Raw genomic sequence first — 16,964 nt, 5'->3', positions numbered from 1 at the left:
CCCCCCCCCCCCCCCAAATCCTTTTCTCCAAAAGGGGGAAATAAAAGAAGCTTTGCTAATTGTAGCAAAAATATTTTTCTCCATGCTTGCAAATCTCAAATGGAATTTTGAAACTAGGACCTCGCTATTTATAGAATGGATCCTGCATGCTTAATTAAAATTTCATTTTCATGTAAACTATTATCCTCAAAGATTTTGAGAAACCAATGTTTTGTCAAGGTTAAAATTTGGATTGGTTGGAGAGTCGTTGATTATGTGAACAGTTGAGCATCTGCAGGAAACTTCAACCTTTTTCAGCATATATAAAAACAGTTCAAGGCAAGCTTGTAAATGGTTAAATTTTTGGTTGCTATACCTCTGATGAGTTGTTTCAATTCCAAAAAATTGACTTGTGTGTCTGAATTATCTTTATTACTTCACCCATTTTTACTAGAAATCAACTATTAATAAACATGGTCAACTTATTCCACAGTTCATAGTCTGCCTCAAGGCAAAGGACCTCATTGTAGAGCTGTCTTTTCTCTCCTAAATTCCCCAATTCAAGCATTGCAGTTTTCTAAGGGTGGAGTTAAACTTGGTGTGGGGTATGGAAATGGTCGTGTAAGGATTCTCCACAACCGAACTTCTTAATTTTACTTGCTTATAATAGGGTCTCTGAGCCTGCGTTCTTTTCAGATTGCAGTGCTCGACGTTTCTTCATCATCAGTTTTATTCTTTACGGAGGGCATATCTAACTCAAGCTCCCCCATTATTACAATGATTTGGAAAGGAAATTTTGCTGTAACTCATGGCCCTATAAGGAGCCCCAAGCACTCAGGGGCTAAATCTGCAGATGATTGTGCTGAAGAACCATTGTTTATATTAACCAAAGATGCAAAGATCAATGTTTTTGATGGTACTGCCGGAAACATGATCAGCCCTCGGCCGTGGCACTTGAAAAAGGAATCTGTTGCGATTTCAATGTATGTTATAGGCAAGTATTATATCCATCTCCGCAAGATTATAAGAAAATAAAAACTTCGGGCGTGTGTACCTTTGTCGTGACAAGGTTTTTTGTTGCTGTATCCAGAGAGTGGTATTTCTGTCTCTGGATCTCCTGATGAAAAGGATAATGAGGAGTCATCCCAAAATCCTACTACCAAAAGTGAATGTAATCTAGGCAGTGGTTCTGCTGGATCAAATTTGCACGAATCCCAACATGATTCTTCTGCAGAAGAAACACGCCATGCCGAAAAGTTTCTTGATTCATATGTTCTACTTTGTTGTGAGGATTCATTGCGCTTATACTCAGTCAAATCCATAATTCAGGTTCTTCTATACCTTTTTTATCTTTTCCTTTCTTTCTTTTTGGTTGCTTCAGTTTCTAACTAAATGCTCTCATTGTGACAGGGAAATAATAAACCTACTCGTAAAGTGAAGCAGTCAAAATGTTGTTGGACTACTACTTTTAAAATCAAAGAAAGAGATGTCGGATTAGTATTGTTGTTTCAGTCTGGTGTTATTGAAATAAGGTAAGGAGCTAACCTCTTGCACTTGATGTGCTAATGTTATTAGACGTGTAGACTTGATTACCACGTTTATGCCAAAGCACTCCTACCAGATTAGATATATAATTTTGCGCATTTATTAGTCATATAAATTTAGGCAGTATTGCTTTGCTGTTTGTTTGATGGTTGCTGCTGATTCCAAATTTTGACTAGATCGTTGCCAGATTTAGAGTTGCTGAAAGCAAGCTCCCTCCAATCGATTCTAATGTGGAACTTTAAGGCAAACATGGACAAGATTTCAAGTTCTTCTGAACAAGGGCAGATAGTGCTGGTATGCTTGCAAGGATACTGTTGCATATATATATAATATTCAGTCAGAAAAGTGAGTGTTGGAACATTTAGCAGTTTTCACGATCTTAAAGGTTTATTTGGAACATCCTTGTGTTAATAGGCCAACGGGGGCGAGGTAGCTTTTCTCTCTCTGTTATCCAAGGAAAATGAGTTCAGGTAATTTGATGTTTTGTTAACTGGCATGATGGAATATTAGTTAAATCGTGAAAGAGGATTAAATAGTTTGCTGTTTTCAGTATTCCTGACTCCTTGCCTAGTCTCCATGATGAAGTTGTTGCTGCTGCTGCCGATGCTGCATTTAGTGTTTCATCTTATCAGAAGAACAATCAGGTTTGAACAGAATATTTGCCTTTTCCTCTTAAAGCGTTTAATGTTTTCACTCACCCCCAAGTTATAACGGTGTTACTGCAGCTTCCGTCAACGGGGATATTAAGTAGCATTGTCAAAGGCTTTAAAGGCGGGAAAAAGACCCCTACCGTAAATTTTTGCACTTCCCGTGAATCTTATTGTGCTCATTTGGAGGAAATATTTCTGAAGCCTCCGTTCCCAGATTCATCATCCTCAGCTCTTAAGAATACCGAGGAAGTTGAGGAACTCACAATAGGTTCTGCTCTAAACAAGTCCCATAATCCACACTATTGTTTCTTGCCGATTTTTTTGGTCACCGTTAACTTTCTTTTTGAAATAGATGATATTGAAATAGACGAAAAACCACCACCACCAGCATCTACTTCATCCAAGGATGTTAAAGGTATAACCAAACTGAACCCAAATCTCATAAAAAGGAGAGGAAAACAGATAGGCAAGTAAACTATGTGCTGTCTGTGCAGAGGAGAGGAGAACAGATAGGCAAAGATTGTTTGGAGATGGGGATGATGATTGGAAGCCTAAAACTAGAACAACTGAAGAAATTTTAGCCACATACAAATTTTCCGGGGTAATTTCAAATCAGAATTATACTTCGATTCTGGTATTGATTGTTTTTTCCTCTTCTAATGTACAGTGAAATGTAGGATGCATCTATGGCTGCTGCACATGCGAGAAACAAACTCTTAGAGAGGCAAGAAAAATTAGAGGTATGTATCGGGTTGCTTCATGCCTAATCTTCTTACCGGTTTCTCAGAAGTTTGATTTGATAGGAAGATGGAATTGCTGGACTTAGATATTACTTCAAGAATGAAATCAGTAAATAGTAAAATAAAAACCAAAGTGGAACGAACGTTAACAGGATACAAATTTGTTGGCTCGTTTGATTAAAGATTTAGGAGAAAGTCTTGATGTGAATACCACCTTGGTGTTTCAAAGTGTCTTAAAATATTTTTTATTCTTTCTAAAAGTGTTCTCAATTATACACATTTGGCATTTTTTAAACAAATGTGTTTTGGTTTTACCACATTTAATAGGTGATTCAATCACACACATTTTTGGATAATCATTTTTTAAATTATCAGCTCTCTCATCCTTCTTCAAGAAAGAGTTTTAAAATGAATTTGAATATTAGAAAATGTTTTTATTATTATTATTATTATTAACTACGAAACAGACACAGTATGTTTAAAAAGAAAAAACAAACATTTTCAATAAATTAGCAAGTGAAGGGAAATCCGGCCCCCATTTCATTCACGTATTTGCATGGGTTTCAGCGTTATGAGTTACTTTATTACCCATATCCGATGCTTTCATCTCACAAACACAAGTAAAAATTCATGTCGCACTTTGCGTTGTTGATGTTTTGTAGAAACTGAGCAAGCGCACAGAAGATTTGCGAAATGGCGCAGAAGACTTTGCGTCATTAGCAAATGAACTTGTGAAGACGATGGAAAAGCGGAAATGGTGGCATATATGAATGATTAAACCTATCTGAAATAGGTATTTCATACTTAATAGGTATATATTTCTTCACAACCGTTCTTTCCCCTTCATGCCCTTCAGCTTGCCAATTAGTCACCAAAGGACTAGATGGCAGAGAGAACGTCTATTGTGAACTTGGAATCGACACGCACACTCACACTCACACTCACTCACACTCATTGGTTGAAGTGGCCTGAGAGTTGAGTTGCTTAGGAATTGCAAGTTTTCAGCCATCCGAATATGATTTCCAACTGGTGATTGTCAGAATTGCAACATTTTCCATCTTCGTGTGAGTAATTCTTCTTATCGTGTGAATATTCGAGAGGAGCCCATTTGGCAGGTTGAGTTCGCAGAGCTCCGGTGAAGGTTAAGAATGTTCTGGATGGATGCGAGAGGCCCTCCTCGATAATCAGAGAGTACGGTAATATCCCCTTCCATTTTTATACGTGTTTATTTTTATCTCGTAATTGTATATTTCGGTATCCCCGAGGAAGTAAGCTAATAATTTGTTTATATTTCGGATATAAAAACACTAATTAAACATTTTGACTTTATTATCTAATTACTTTTATAAATATTTTTCATTACGTAGTTTTAGATCAAAAGAATTGGAAGATATTGTTTTAAATAACTAAAAACACGAGTAATTTACAAAAATTACTTGGAACTTTTTAGACTTTTGAATAATTTTCAGTACACAGGTTTTGCTTATGGATTGAATTGGAATTTTTTTTTTTCTATGTTCGGTTCAATTATTTGTTTATCCGTCCAAGATTTGGATTATTGCCTCTACTTAAAAGATCAATTATTTATTATTACCAAATTTTGTAGTACGAGGAATTGCACTACCATCATTTGCCATTTTTGGCGAAGATGTGGAAAGAGAGCGTTTTTTTTTTTCCTGCAATCCGTGGGGAAAAGTCGGACGACCATTTACTTGTAATTCTTCATTATTTAAAAAATTAAAATAAAATTATTTTTGCAGTGAGACAATTGTTAATGACAACTTCAAACCCAGCTATCTTAAAGTGTGCATAGAGAAATTGTTTTCTTAATAAAATCAAATTTTCTACAGATTAAAATGATTTCAGATGAATGGTATTTTGAAAAAAAAAATCTTTGGAATAGAAGAATTTCAAACATCTCGCTTTAATTCAAATGAGATTACCTAAAAATATGACTTCATAATGATTGATAAAAGATATTAAAAACAAGCCATTAGGGAAAAAAACATTTGTGATCAATACAATCAATCAACAAATCATTGAAAATATTTTGTGAAAAATGTCTCAAAGACTAATAACTTGACATGACGCAATATAAAAATTATTAAATTGAAGATCAAATTACTAGTTGAATCTTTGAACTTTTAAAATATAAGATCTGTCATATAAAGTAGATCACATAGTTTTTAAAAAAAAATTGAATTGGTAAGTAAAGCTATTAGACACTTTAGAAAGTTCAAAAATCAGATGAAAATTCAGGAACCAAGTTATATTATAGTTGATGGGACTCTATTCCTCTCCCTACTGAAGAGAGAATGGAGAGACGGTAAGACAGAGAGAGAAGAGAATAAACCTTGTCCTATCATTGAGAATTTGAACACTGGCGGCATCGTCAATGTTTAGTCCAACCTTCTGTTAGTGTCACCAACATAGTAGTAACTTACAGGAACAAGACTAATTAAAGCTATTTCTAGTTACTTAGACAATGAAAATGCAGCTTTTAGACTAGATACGTGGGGGAAAAAAAATATCATCTAATAACTGGAATGTGAATGAAACCATCTTATAAAAACTTCTAAAACAAACATTTCGCATTCTAATTAATATGAAGAATACGACACTAGAAGAAAGATAAAAAGAAATGCAGATTATAGGAAGGTATGTAGATGAAAATCATAGACGAAGATGGTAGAATTAGTCACTTGCACTATTTTCGTACAAAACAAAAATTCATATAGTGTTTATATCAAGATTTTATAATGGGAAAATATTTGGTATAAAATTATCAACTTCAAACAAAATATTCCTTCAAAAGCACTTTTCAAACATATTACAAATGCGCATGTTCAGCAGCTAGTAAAAGTTATTCTTCATCATGTACCGCACTTACTTCTTACAACAAAAACCTAGCCTACCTATGACCATGCAAAATGATATCAAACAAGGAAATTATGGTATGAAATCAACAGATGAATTTGGACTTTCTTTTAGAGTGGGATGAATTTGAAGTTCTAAAAGTATTGATTCCGTAACAAAGGTAATAGGGAACAGGGAGTAATGTTTAGTATATAACGAATAGACATTGAAACTGAATCTATATCAAAGACAAGCTCATCCCTAAGCTATTATAAAGTTGGATTAGATGGTAATGATCACAAGAAGTCACATACCTATGACCAAACTCCTCCAGCGTTGTCAACAAATCTCAACCCAGAAAGTTTCCTTCCAATAAGGTCTCTCAACTCAATCTCACCAGGAAATCTCTGCTCCTTCAACTTAGAAAATACCTTCAGAAAACGGATAATATCGGTCAACAGTCATCTTACCCCCAAAAAAAAAAAAAAAAAAAACCAGAATAAGGTTTCAAAAGAATCTTACCATTTCACCGTTGCAATATACTTCGAAGGCTCCAGAACTTTGTAAGAATGACTGGATAAAATTTCCAAATAGCCAAGTGCTTGCAATGCTTCCAAACCTATTTGCACGCAATGAATAGTACCAAGGTGGCGGTGCCATCCCCAACCTAGGAAAAATGTGTTCCCCTGCCGTTATTATTCCAATAACCCCAAACTGAACGACAGGTACTACTTTACTAAGAAGACGCTTTGGGAGTGGCGGGGGGTAATTTGCCAAAATAACTTCAACTCCAGGAAACGACGACTCCAGCATATTTTTCATGTTTATCGCAGTACCTCTGCCACAGGAAGCGTAAAATCATTTCACAGCAAGCATTTCCACAAATTGAGATAACATGACGGTACTACTACATTTTAAAGAGACAACCCCAAAACATATAGATCAAACGCAAGGCACACAGCTTCTGAACATTTCCTATTTGTAGTGTGTGTGTGTGGGGGATCTGGAGCAAATATCAAAGTTCACAAAGAAAGATAATTAGGGATTACGGTGAAATCTACCGACAAACTTGGCATAATAACTAACACCATTATGTAAGTGCCTGTGCGATGCTTCCTTGATACAAGTAAAGAAATATATGATATTTACTCCATGAAGAACATTGGATAATTTATTGGCCAACTTGGAATCACGAGTGAAATTATTTTTCGATAATATCATGCAACAACAAAAAGGTAATTTAGTAAATGCTACTCTAATTAGACTTGTGCTCGATTCTTATTCTGTATGAGTAGAGACCAAAATTCTGTCGTTCACAATCCAGTTCATTTTTTCTAAACCTAAATGAAAATTAACTTGCAAGGCATAATCTACTGAAGTTGCTTATCAATGCAACACTAAAGCATGCTATAGGTAAGTTCATTTTATAGGTTCTCAAAAAGCTGAAGTCAATTGAAACCTACATTTTTATGCTATGCCTTGCTCCATCTCAGACAACCTAACATAGAGAAGTTGGCTCCATATGGAAATTTATTACAAATTGTTTCTATATGTATGCAATTATGTTCGTTCAGCACTCGTCTTGAACAAAAACAAGCATATTAACAGAGGAACAACACCAGTGAAGAAGAATACAACAAACTTTTTATTATAATCACTATGAATTCAACAGCTGCTAGAGAGTAGAGAAACTGAAATATTTGTTCAACTTAGGAAGCTAACAATGCTGTGATTAAAATAAGCTAAGAAATCATGATTAACCGAACAACAACAGTAAAGCAGACTCGGCCTGTTTTTCATGATGATGACTCTAACCGACCACAAAGGAGGGGAGAAATTGAAATAATAGTTCGATCAAGGATGTTAAGGTAATAAAAGAAATCCATGCTAATCAAAGGTAAGGAGAAAAAAAAATCAAGATCAAAGGAACAACAAAGATTCCGAAGTATAACTAATTTTTCATCATAATGACTCTCAGCAATCACTAAATAGTAGAGAAATCGAAATGATAACTAATCGAGGAAGTTAAAGGTAAAAGAAACCTGGACTTATAGGGAAAAAAAAAACCAAGAAAAACAAAGAAATCGTGTTTAAAAGAAGAAGAGGCAAAACTCCGAAGTACAACCGACTGTTCATCATAATGAACCTTAAAAACCACTGGAGATTTAATGTTCTAAAATAACAACCACTAGAAGGTAGAGAAGTCGAAACGTTTGTTTAATCGACGAAGGAAGTCAATAATAACAAAAGAGACCTACACTGAGAACAAAAAATGTTCGTTCAATCGAGGAAGTTAATGATAATCAAAGAAACGTGTGCTAAGGAAAAACAAACAGACAGAGCAATCAGATTCTCCTTCACTATAAGTTTACCGCAATATGATGCGTGATCACAGTCGATGAAAACTGGAGGAGAGAAAAAACACAAGAAAGGAAAATCACATAAACGTTTTGATTCGCTCACTTCCCGCCCAAAATGAGACAGATAAACACAAAAATTGGCAATCAAGACGATGAACTACCTGAAAGAGCAAGAAACACAGAAATTGATATTAATAACGCTGCCCTGGCCAATTCCTCCGATTCCACTCCGTTTCTGCAATCCAAAACGAGACGAAAAATTAAGTTGTAGAATATAAAAAATAATAACAAAATTCAAGAAACGTACAATCAAACATGAAATCATTAACCTCCGTAGGAAATTCAAGCGGTTCCTGGATGACTGGTTGAGATTTAGGCTGGTAGTGAACTCGAGGTGGAGGATGATTGACAGGTTTAGGAGGCGGAGGCGTGAAAAGATTCACAATATCAGTAAAAAGCAGAAAGATCGGTAGACCTAAAAGAACTATCTGAGTTCGATCCATCGGAATCCACGATGCAAAGCTCTCAAGAATCAGAAACTCGAAGTCCACGAGAGAAGAAGGTGAAATGTTTTGGGGGAAAGCAACACTTCCAAACGAAAATATGAAGCCTATTGAAGGCTAAACTTGTCCTCAAGAAATTACTTTGCCGGGCTTTGGGAATATCTTGAAATGAGATGAAATAACCCAACTACTACGGTATATATACCCAGTCCAAATGCACGTACACGAGTCACACTCATGGGCCCAATGGGCCTGGACCCAAAAGTTCTTGGGCTTGAAGAAAACAGAAGGCCCAATATTTCGCTACGCCTAAAATGTAAATGAGAAATGCCCTGGTCTAACGATATTCTGCCTAAGTCAACCCTTTCATAGTGCACAAACTTTATTTTACCGAAAAGTAAAACTTTACAGTTTGATAAATTATTCAGTGAAACGTGACAATTCAAACATTAACTATATTTTTGAGTTAAAAGTTAAAAAAATAATAACATAAAAATATGTTCCCTCGTCCGCCTATTTTTGTAACTCACATCACAAACTTTATGGCTTGGAATAGAAGGAATCAGAGATTGGTCTAAACATTTGACCTTTGCAATGTTGACAACAATAGTTGTACAGATTAAATTAGGGACCCACGGATGCTTGTTCCTATTTTTGCGGGGGGACCCACATGTGATGTTTTTACCATCCTAACCCCGGTGTGTACAATTCATAGGCCCATATGGCAGGACTTGCAGGTCATTTGACTTTTTTTTTATAGTCAATTTAGGTAAAAAGAATTGTTTCGTTTTCAAATAAATGATCTTGACTTTTCCCATTGAATGTTTATCGAATTAATTCAAATAATACATTTGGACAAATAGATTACTATTTATTTTTTATTATTATTATTATTTTAAATATGTGGGTGAAATTCCAACCTTTTGACTTTAACTAATGCATGTTCTTAAAAAAAAAAAAAAAAATGCATAATTGAAATGATGTTCACGTTGGCTCTTCTTTTTTTCTCTTATTCTATATAAAGAAAAATAATGAATAATAGATATTTTATTTTAAAAAATAAATTCAGATGAAGATTTCATTTAAGAATAAGATGATAAAAAATAATAAAAAAATAAAATTTCAGTTCTCTTAGTAATGGCAGAAATTGAAGCGAGAATAAAGGGAATAGAATGTTGCTGTTATAAATGCTTAATATCCCAAACAAACTACATTAAAATAATGGATTTATTGGATTAATTAAAAGAAAGAATCATACCATGTGAAACTCAATCGACAAGATTTCTGGGGATTGATGAGATTCATGTATTTTAATTATATTATATAATACTCTTCATTTTCCCACCATCCACACAATCTAAAGACTCTCTATTTATATATAATTTTTATTATAATTACTGTTAATTAAGACTTAAATCAATTTTAGTATTTTTAAAATTCTTAAATCTAGTACTTTATTATTTATTATCTTTATAAAATTCCTAATTTGGTAGTTTATTTTTTATTTAATTTCGGTAAATTTTAATTTGGCATTTAAAACGTTCCATATCTAATAAATTCTTCAAATTAGGGTAATCAAAATTAAAGTAGAGTCTCAAAATAGATATATAATTTTTTTTTAAAAAAAAAAACTTGTTTTTTTAATTTTAAATTTGGTTATGAATTAAAATGTTTTTTTTTTAAAAAAAAAAAAAGAAACCTAGGAGAAGATCGATGGTAGAACATGGTGTGTCGGTGAAATATAATAATCGGAAGTGAAGTTACTGTTGGATTTGTGAAAGAAACACGGTTTGGTCAATTTGTGTAACCAAGCTGGACATCATAACGAAACTTCTGGATCATCACATGATTCAAAGTTGATTTCTTCCGGTACAAGAAATTAAAAATTTTATTAAAAAAAAAAAAAAAAACTGCGTTATTCTTTCTGCTTGAAAAATAAATAAGCTTCTAAAATTTCCAACTAATCCTAGATTCCCAATTTCGAAACAAACCAAGAACAAATTTGTATCTATTTGCCACTACAAAATAGGGAAATATGCAAATTTGTCACGCAACACCATTGAAAAAAATGGCTATTCCTTTTAAGAATTTGAAAGAAGTAATCATTCAGAAGAGACCAAAATTTCCTTTTGTAGCCATCTCTAATTATTCATACAAATTTCTATGAACAAAATGATGATGTACCTGGTTCTAAGATTAGGCTAAAGCCGAGAAAAATACTTACACTCTCTAAAGAATAAAGTTGTATATCAAAACAGCATTCGATTGAAAAACTAAACCCAGGAAAGCAAGCCCTGAAATAAGAAAAGTTCAGTTGAAGTAAGGAAATCGAGTTAACTTGAAAAGAGAGCTTCTTCCAATTACCTCAGACAATTATTTATATCCTTACAATAAATTAAATTAAGTAAATTCATTATCTAATATCTCTTCCCAACATAAATACAATATTACAATATCATGTTCTAAAGAACTCAGATATCATCCACGCCTAAAAATTATGCACGACTAATAATTATTAATTCATTCGTATCGATTAGGATATGAATTTATTAGTATATATCAATCACAGAACAAGAATGATTCTTATTATCTAAATGGAACGAATAACTTAGGATTAGGGTAAGTAAACTCCATAATTATATGAAAACGAGAAGGATTTATGAAACAAAAATTGAATAAAAGAAGTTGAAAATGGAAAGAACCTCTGTTGAAGCATGGAAAGAATTACTACATATGATCATCTCTTCTAATCTTGTTTAACAAAGCTGTGATTAAGGCATCTCTTTTCTCACCCCTAATTTCCTCTCTCATTCTCCTTTGTTCTTCTCTTTCCCTCCAACTTCTTTCCAACATAATCCTCTCATGTTCCAAAGCTTCCATGTTCCTTCTCCACTCCATTTCTCTCATTTCCCTCTCCTTTTCCCTTGCCTCAAATGCCTCCCTCCATTGCACCTCCATTTGCATTTGTTGGTTCATGAAATCTTCCAATATTTCTTTCAAACGGCTACCGCTTCCCCCTCCGCCGTCCGTCGCCATCGTCGTGCCTTTAACCTTCTTCCTCTTCCTACTGCTAACCTTCGTCTCGCCCCCGTCGCCGTTACTGTCTTCGTTTTCTTCCTCGTCGTCGGACGATAATGTCTTCATCTTCTTCTTCGATCCACTCCCACCGCTCTCCGCCTCCGCCATGAACATCCTTTGCATTCTTGCTCCGAAAATTGCTTTTAGTTCTGTGTAGAATGGAAATTGTTGCCTTAAATTTTCTGGCTCCATTGTTTCACAACCCTGTATATAATATTATATATCAATTCCACGCCTTTGTTTATTGCTAAGATTTGATCCGGATATAAGCATGAAATTTTAATGATATTTTTTTGTTATAATCATATGATGTAATATGATTGATAAAGATTATATTATAAAAATAGAAGAGATTTAATAATACCTTATAATGAGTAACGAGGTTTTTCCATTTACATTTACACTGTTCAGCGCTGCGATTGAAACCCTTTTCCTTCATTTTGGAGGATGTAATTCCCCACAAGAGCTTGTTTCGTTTGGTTTCCATGAAAGTCTGATCCAGCTCGGCTCTGATCGTTAAAAACTCCTTTGTTTCCTGAAGGCTCCATTGAGGGAATCTGTCGGTGGCGGCGGCGGCGGCGGCGGCTAGGGTTGGATCGGCGGAGACGGTGAGGCTCGGGTGGAGATGCGACGGCGGACGGAGTTGAAACTGTTGCTGGTGGTGGAGCGGAATAAGGTGATGGGGATGATGTCCTTCCATGACTACACAAAGCTTGAGAAAATTATATAGATATCTGAAAGAGAAAAAAAAAAAGGGGAAAAAAGGTAAGGGAGATCGTCGTTGGAAGAAAGAAAATGAAAGGGAAATTTTTTAATATGTGGGTTGGTGTGAAAACCAGATGTGAAATCGTAAAAAAAGAGGGCAAAATAAAAATAAAAATATAAAATATAAATTTTGGGCATAATCTGTTAACGCGGAAATGAAAAATCCCTGAATAAATTTTGAACTATGTTTATTTTTTTTTTTAATAATTATTAAATTATTTGAGTATCCCTTTTGTTCCCATTGCGTTTGCGCGTCGTCAGCCTTACGAGACTGTCCTTCTTGAGGTTGGAGGCTTTATTCCAACTTCTTCACGGCTGGTCCAATCTACACAGCCAGCTTCTATCCCAAGCTTCAATTATTACATAATATTTCTCCTTTTTTTTGTTTATAGTAATTTAATTAATGTAAAGTTTTTTAATTTTGAAGTGTGAAATTATTCTTTTTTTTCCTTAGTAAATTACAATATTTCCATTTTAGTGAAAAGCATGATTATTATACTTGATAAATGCTTTAAAGGGAGGAAATTATCTATTATTTATTAAAAAAAAATCGAAAAAGGGTCTATCCACGTCGTTTAAATAAAATAAAAAACGCGGTATTCTGTGATGTCCCACGTGGGTAAGCCTACAACGTGTTTCCACGTGGCACGCATGCAGACATCATAAGGGAAAGTCCGGCGGACCCACAGGTCATATGGTTCACACCTTGACTAATTCCAAGTCACTGCTTACACATCTTGACCCCACTTTGCCACGTAAGCAATCTCCACCACATCATTCCAATAGCAGTCCACCACGTATCCAGAAGGTGGAAGGGCAACTTGGCTACAAAATAATCTAGAAGGTTTTTATTTACGAAAGTACCCTCGACATTTCTTGAACGACACGTCGTTCTAAACTGACTTTGATACCGGGCCGAGTAAAAAACTGTTGATGTGGTCAAAAGAAATTCTTTTACATTGACCGTCGTCTTCAAATTTCTACGCCTTCCGTGGGACCCACTGCAGAGCTGGCAAGTTATTTTTCGTAAAAGATAGCGCAGCACCTTGATTCTCTTTTTCTACCAAATTCCAATCCAGCAAAGGTTAAATTTATAATTTACTATCTTTTAAGATTTGATTTGGAAAAACTTTAACATTAGGAAAAAAGATGGTTTTTGTTTTAAACATTTTCTTTTGAGATCATTCAAATTAATCAACCATAGATCTTAGTAATTATATATGCATATCATCTCAAACTCGAGACTTGTGAACAAAAGTATGATATATTTTATGTTATGGGTATATGTGGATGGAAGAACAAAACATAACCCAATCGAATTGGAACTAATCTAGATTAACCATACCAAAATCAATTAACACCCAAATTAAAACAATAAAACTCAAGTCCCAATTTAAGCTTTGCCATGAGACAACAAAGGGTTAAAAGCCCGAAGGCTCACCTTAGTCAAGGATGATGTTGATGTGGCCTTTGTTACTCTAGGGTATGCGTTTAACGCACCCCGCTTGATGATGAGACATTGCAGAATTAGTTGAACCTTTTCGATTCGATCAAATGATAGGATCGAAAATTTCAAACTATCAGACTTGAAAGGTACCAATGAAAGGTATCAATGAATTCAAATGAGAATGAAAGCACTTACTTGTATTTTGTGGTAGAGCTTGGGGATCAAGATGGAGTGAGCCACAAGGAAGGGAAAGTCCCAAGGACTTGCCATGGCCCATGACAGATGTTTCACAAGCTTTGAAGAATATTTAAGAAAATACATTTTTTTCCCTATAAAATTTCAACAAAATAACATTTTAAATTATATTTCTCATAAAATACTAATTAATCAATCATATAGTTTTAATATTTTAAATCAAACATCCCAAATATTTCAATTGATAATTTTCCCCATTAAAATACGTCATTTTTTTTTTAAATATTAAGGGATTTTTTTTCCCTAAAAAACAAAAGAAAAAAAAAATGAAAGGAAAAATGTGTGCATAAGGGAGACCGGAATTCCAATGTTATCACTTTAAACGCTTTGACGATTTACGGTAAAACTGAAACGTCACACATTCCATGTCAGTATATGACATCAATCCTACAAAGATCATTATTTATTTTCTTTTACTTTTTTTTGGAATATTTATTGTATTTTTCTTTTTCCTTTTGGAATAATTCTTTTACAAGTTTAAACCTGAGAAACGGAAGAAAAGGAAAAAAAAAAAAAAAAAAAAAAAAAAAGAAGTCAAATGTCAAAAGGAAAGTTACTGGACATAACTTGTTCACAAAATCTAGTCAGACTTAAAAAGTTAAAATTCAACAGTAAAATGTCCAAACCACATCCAATCGACGCCTAATTCACAAAAAGGGGGAAAATAAAAGACAAAAACACATATATATATATATATATATATAGTTTTTTATCCTCAATGTTTTTTCCCTCTTTATATTTCAAATTTTATTTTTTTAGTTCAAAATAAATATAATTCAACCGATTCTTAAAGTTGGAAATTTAAATTTCTATACCATAAATGTTTTGTTCTATCTCTAATTGATGTGGGATCTCACAATCTACTTATCTTAAAAGCCTAACGTCCTTGTCAAAACTCACTGCTAATAGATATTCTTAACTTGCAAAATCACGTGCATTAGGGCAAGAATGAATAATTGGGAATGAAAGGCAATAGTGAAACATTAAAAAAAAAATTGGCAAAAAATCACATCAAGTTCCTTGGTCTTTACACCCCGAAAAAGGCTTCCAAGTGTTGAAAATAATTGATTCTCTTTGTCTCTTTAATGGGTCTAATTAAAATTAATAATCGTACTCTCATATGATTTAGTGAGACAATTTGATCTAAAAAAGCTAAAATAATTAAAATATATGATTGTTGGGAGGGTATCTTGAATTGACTGAAAGAGGAAGAAAACAAAGTTAAGATGTACCATATTTTATTCTAAACATGTCTTGATTTCATATATATTATTTAATTTTAACACTTTCAAAAAGTCATTTTAAATACATTTTTAACAAAATTTAAGTTCAACATTAGTACCCAACCTTATAATTTTAGTAATGTCCCAAATTAGAGTTTAAAAAAATTATAATTTTAGTAAAATCTTAACTTAAATTACTAAAAAAACCTTTAAGAAATGGGCAATAATACATGACATTTCTGGGTTGGTGTGGTCCAATCACGGCCCAATTGAAGAGCAGGTGACATGAAATGGGTTTGTAGGGCTCCAAAAGTTTTGGTTGGTTTCAACACACAAGGGCGTGTTTGGAGGGCATCAAAAACCAAAAGATGCTTGAAGCTATATGTATATATTTCTTTCCTATTTTATGGGATTTGTTTTATTATTAATAATATATATATATATTTTTTTTTTTTTGTAGGGGTAAAGGGATGTAATGAAAATAATCATGCAAAAAGCTTCTTAATGAAGCTGAGTCTAAAAATGCAATTTAAGCAAACATAAAAAAAGGGGGAAGCTGGTGGTTGGAGTGCCAAACAAGACCCACAATAACCCTTATTACTCTTTCGTCCCAATCGAACGCTTAGGAAATAGACAAACACCTCCATTCTTTTTTATTCCAAACCATTTAAACCAAAACTAACCCTACATTTCCCCCTTATTGTCTCTCCCTTTCTTGCCTTAATTTCCTTACTTTTACACGTTGTAGAGGCTTTTTGACCAATGATTCCACCGGTTCTTATAGCTTAGATTTGATTTCTTCGGACCCTACATTACATCTGTTGAAGAAGTGAACAAAACATTTGTTATAACTATGTGGAAACTGAGATACATAACAGGCTAACACGTATAATATATATTATTGATGGGCTTGGACTGTTACAAATGGTACCAGAGTCCAGGACTCCTAAGGGAGTGGATTGCGAGATCCCACATCCTTTAGAGAGAGAGTAAACATTTCTTATAAAGGTGTGAAAATCTGTCTCTATCAATGAAGCATTCTTTGTGAAGGCATGGACTCCTCCAACAAATATATGAGAAAAAAAACTTGAGAGAACTAGATGACCCACCTCATCGATCTAAACATCTCACTTTTTCATTTGTATCGAGCCATGCTTAAACGTGTATAAATTACATTGAATAATGAAAGATCGAAGATGGTACCAATAAATTTTGATCTCGGTCAAATGTAAAATTTTGATTTTGTTTTGATTTATTTATTAGAAAGAAATGGTTAGGAAGAATGAGGATTTAAAGAAGGAGGGTTAAGAATAATTTGATGGGAAGCAAAATGAATCAAAATCCATAAAACGAGGGACAAAGTGGGAAAGCGAGATAATAAATTAGCAGTTATCATTCTGTCTGTATTCGAGGAGTTCGATTAAAGAAGAAATAAAATAAAAGAAATAAAAACTCAAGAGAACAAAAAGAGAGAGAGAGAGAGAGAGAGAGAGAGAGAGAGAGAGAGGGTAATTAAAAATAATTTAAAATACAAAATTGGGAGGAAAAAAAAAAAAAAAAAAA

General features: G+C 33.8%; 3 protein-coding genes across 6 annotated transcripts in view; 1 reads left to right on the top strand and 2 right to left on the bottom strand.

Annotated features, from left to right (window-relative positions):
* LOC111441669 overlaps positions 1-4,243 on the top strand; it is a 10,799-nt gene extending 6,556 nt beyond the window's left edge. The window contains exons 13-24 of one of the 3 annotated variants that reach the window (XM_023078746.1): positions 473-600; positions 676-973; positions 1,070-1,308; positions 1,390-1,511; positions 1,701-1,818; positions 1,939-1,994; positions 2,075-2,168; positions 2,250-2,442; positions 2,512-2,589; positions 2,669-2,775; positions 2,852-2,914; positions 3,577-4,243. In XM_023078746.1, the coding sequence (XP_022934514.1) occupies positions 473-600; positions 676-973; positions 1,070-1,308; positions 1,390-1,511; positions 1,701-1,818; positions 1,939-1,994; positions 2,075-2,168; positions 2,250-2,442; positions 2,512-2,589; positions 2,669-2,775; positions 2,852-2,914; positions 3,577-3,684 (1,604 nt within the window). In that variant the 3' untranslated portion in view covers positions 3,685-4,243. Of the gene's footprint in view, positions 1-472; positions 601-675; positions 974-1,069; positions 1,309-1,389; positions 1,512-1,700; positions 1,819-1,938; positions 1,995-2,074; positions 2,169-2,249; positions 2,443-2,511; positions 2,590-2,668; positions 2,776-2,851; positions 2,957-3,576 lie in introns of those variants that run through there. The other 2 variants (XM_023078747.1, XM_023078748.1) reach the window with 2 other exon arrangements.
* Positions 4,244-5,871: 1,628 nt separating this feature from the next.
* On the bottom strand, positions 5,872-8,788 carry LOC111442401 (selT-like protein). The gene is made up of 4 exons (XM_023079796.1): positions 8,460-8,788; positions 8,292-8,365; positions 6,293-6,608; positions 5,872-6,201 (listed from the first exon to the last, which is right to left on the bottom strand). The coding sequence occupies exons 1-4, from the start codon at positions 8,631-8,633 to the stop codon at positions 6,085-6,087; spliced, it is 681 nt and encodes a 226-aa protein (XP_022935564.1). The 5' UTR covers positions 8,634-8,788; the 3' UTR covers positions 5,872-6,084.
* Positions 8,789-10,588: 1,800 nt separating this feature from the next.
* On the bottom strand, positions 10,589-12,548 carry LOC111442075 (trihelix transcription factor GT-3b-like). Of its 2 annotated transcripts, XM_023079339.1 has the most exons (4): positions 12,076-12,548; positions 11,336-11,915; positions 10,916-10,927; positions 10,589-10,882 (listed from the first exon to the last, which is right to left on the bottom strand). In XM_023079339.1, the coding sequence occupies exons 1-2, from the start codon at positions 12,409-12,411 to the stop codon at positions 11,361-11,363; spliced, it is 891 nt and encodes a 296-aa protein (XP_022935107.1). In that variant the 5' UTR covers positions 12,412-12,548; the 3' UTR covers positions 10,589-10,882; positions 10,916-10,927; positions 11,336-11,360. The 2 variants fall into 2 exon arrangements, with proteins under 2 accessions (XP_022935107.1, XP_022935106.1); XM_023079338.1 differs by lacking the exons at positions 10,589-10,882; positions 10,916-10,927 and having other exon boundaries at positions 11,248-11,915.
* Between the last annotated feature and the right edge of the window lie 4,416 nt (positions 12,549-16,964).

This window comes from Cucurbita moschata, unplaced genomic scaffold (genome assembly GCF_002738365.1).
Source record: "Cucurbita moschata cultivar Rifu unplaced genomic scaffold, Cmos_1.0 Cmo_Scf00004, whole genome shotgun sequence".
In the NCBI taxonomy this organism is placed as follows: Eukaryota; Viridiplantae; Streptophyta; class Magnoliopsida; order Cucurbitales; family Cucurbitaceae; genus Cucurbita; species Cucurbita moschata.
Note: the sequence above shows the minus strand (reverse complement) of the source record. Positions and strands in the feature narration are given on the sequence as shown.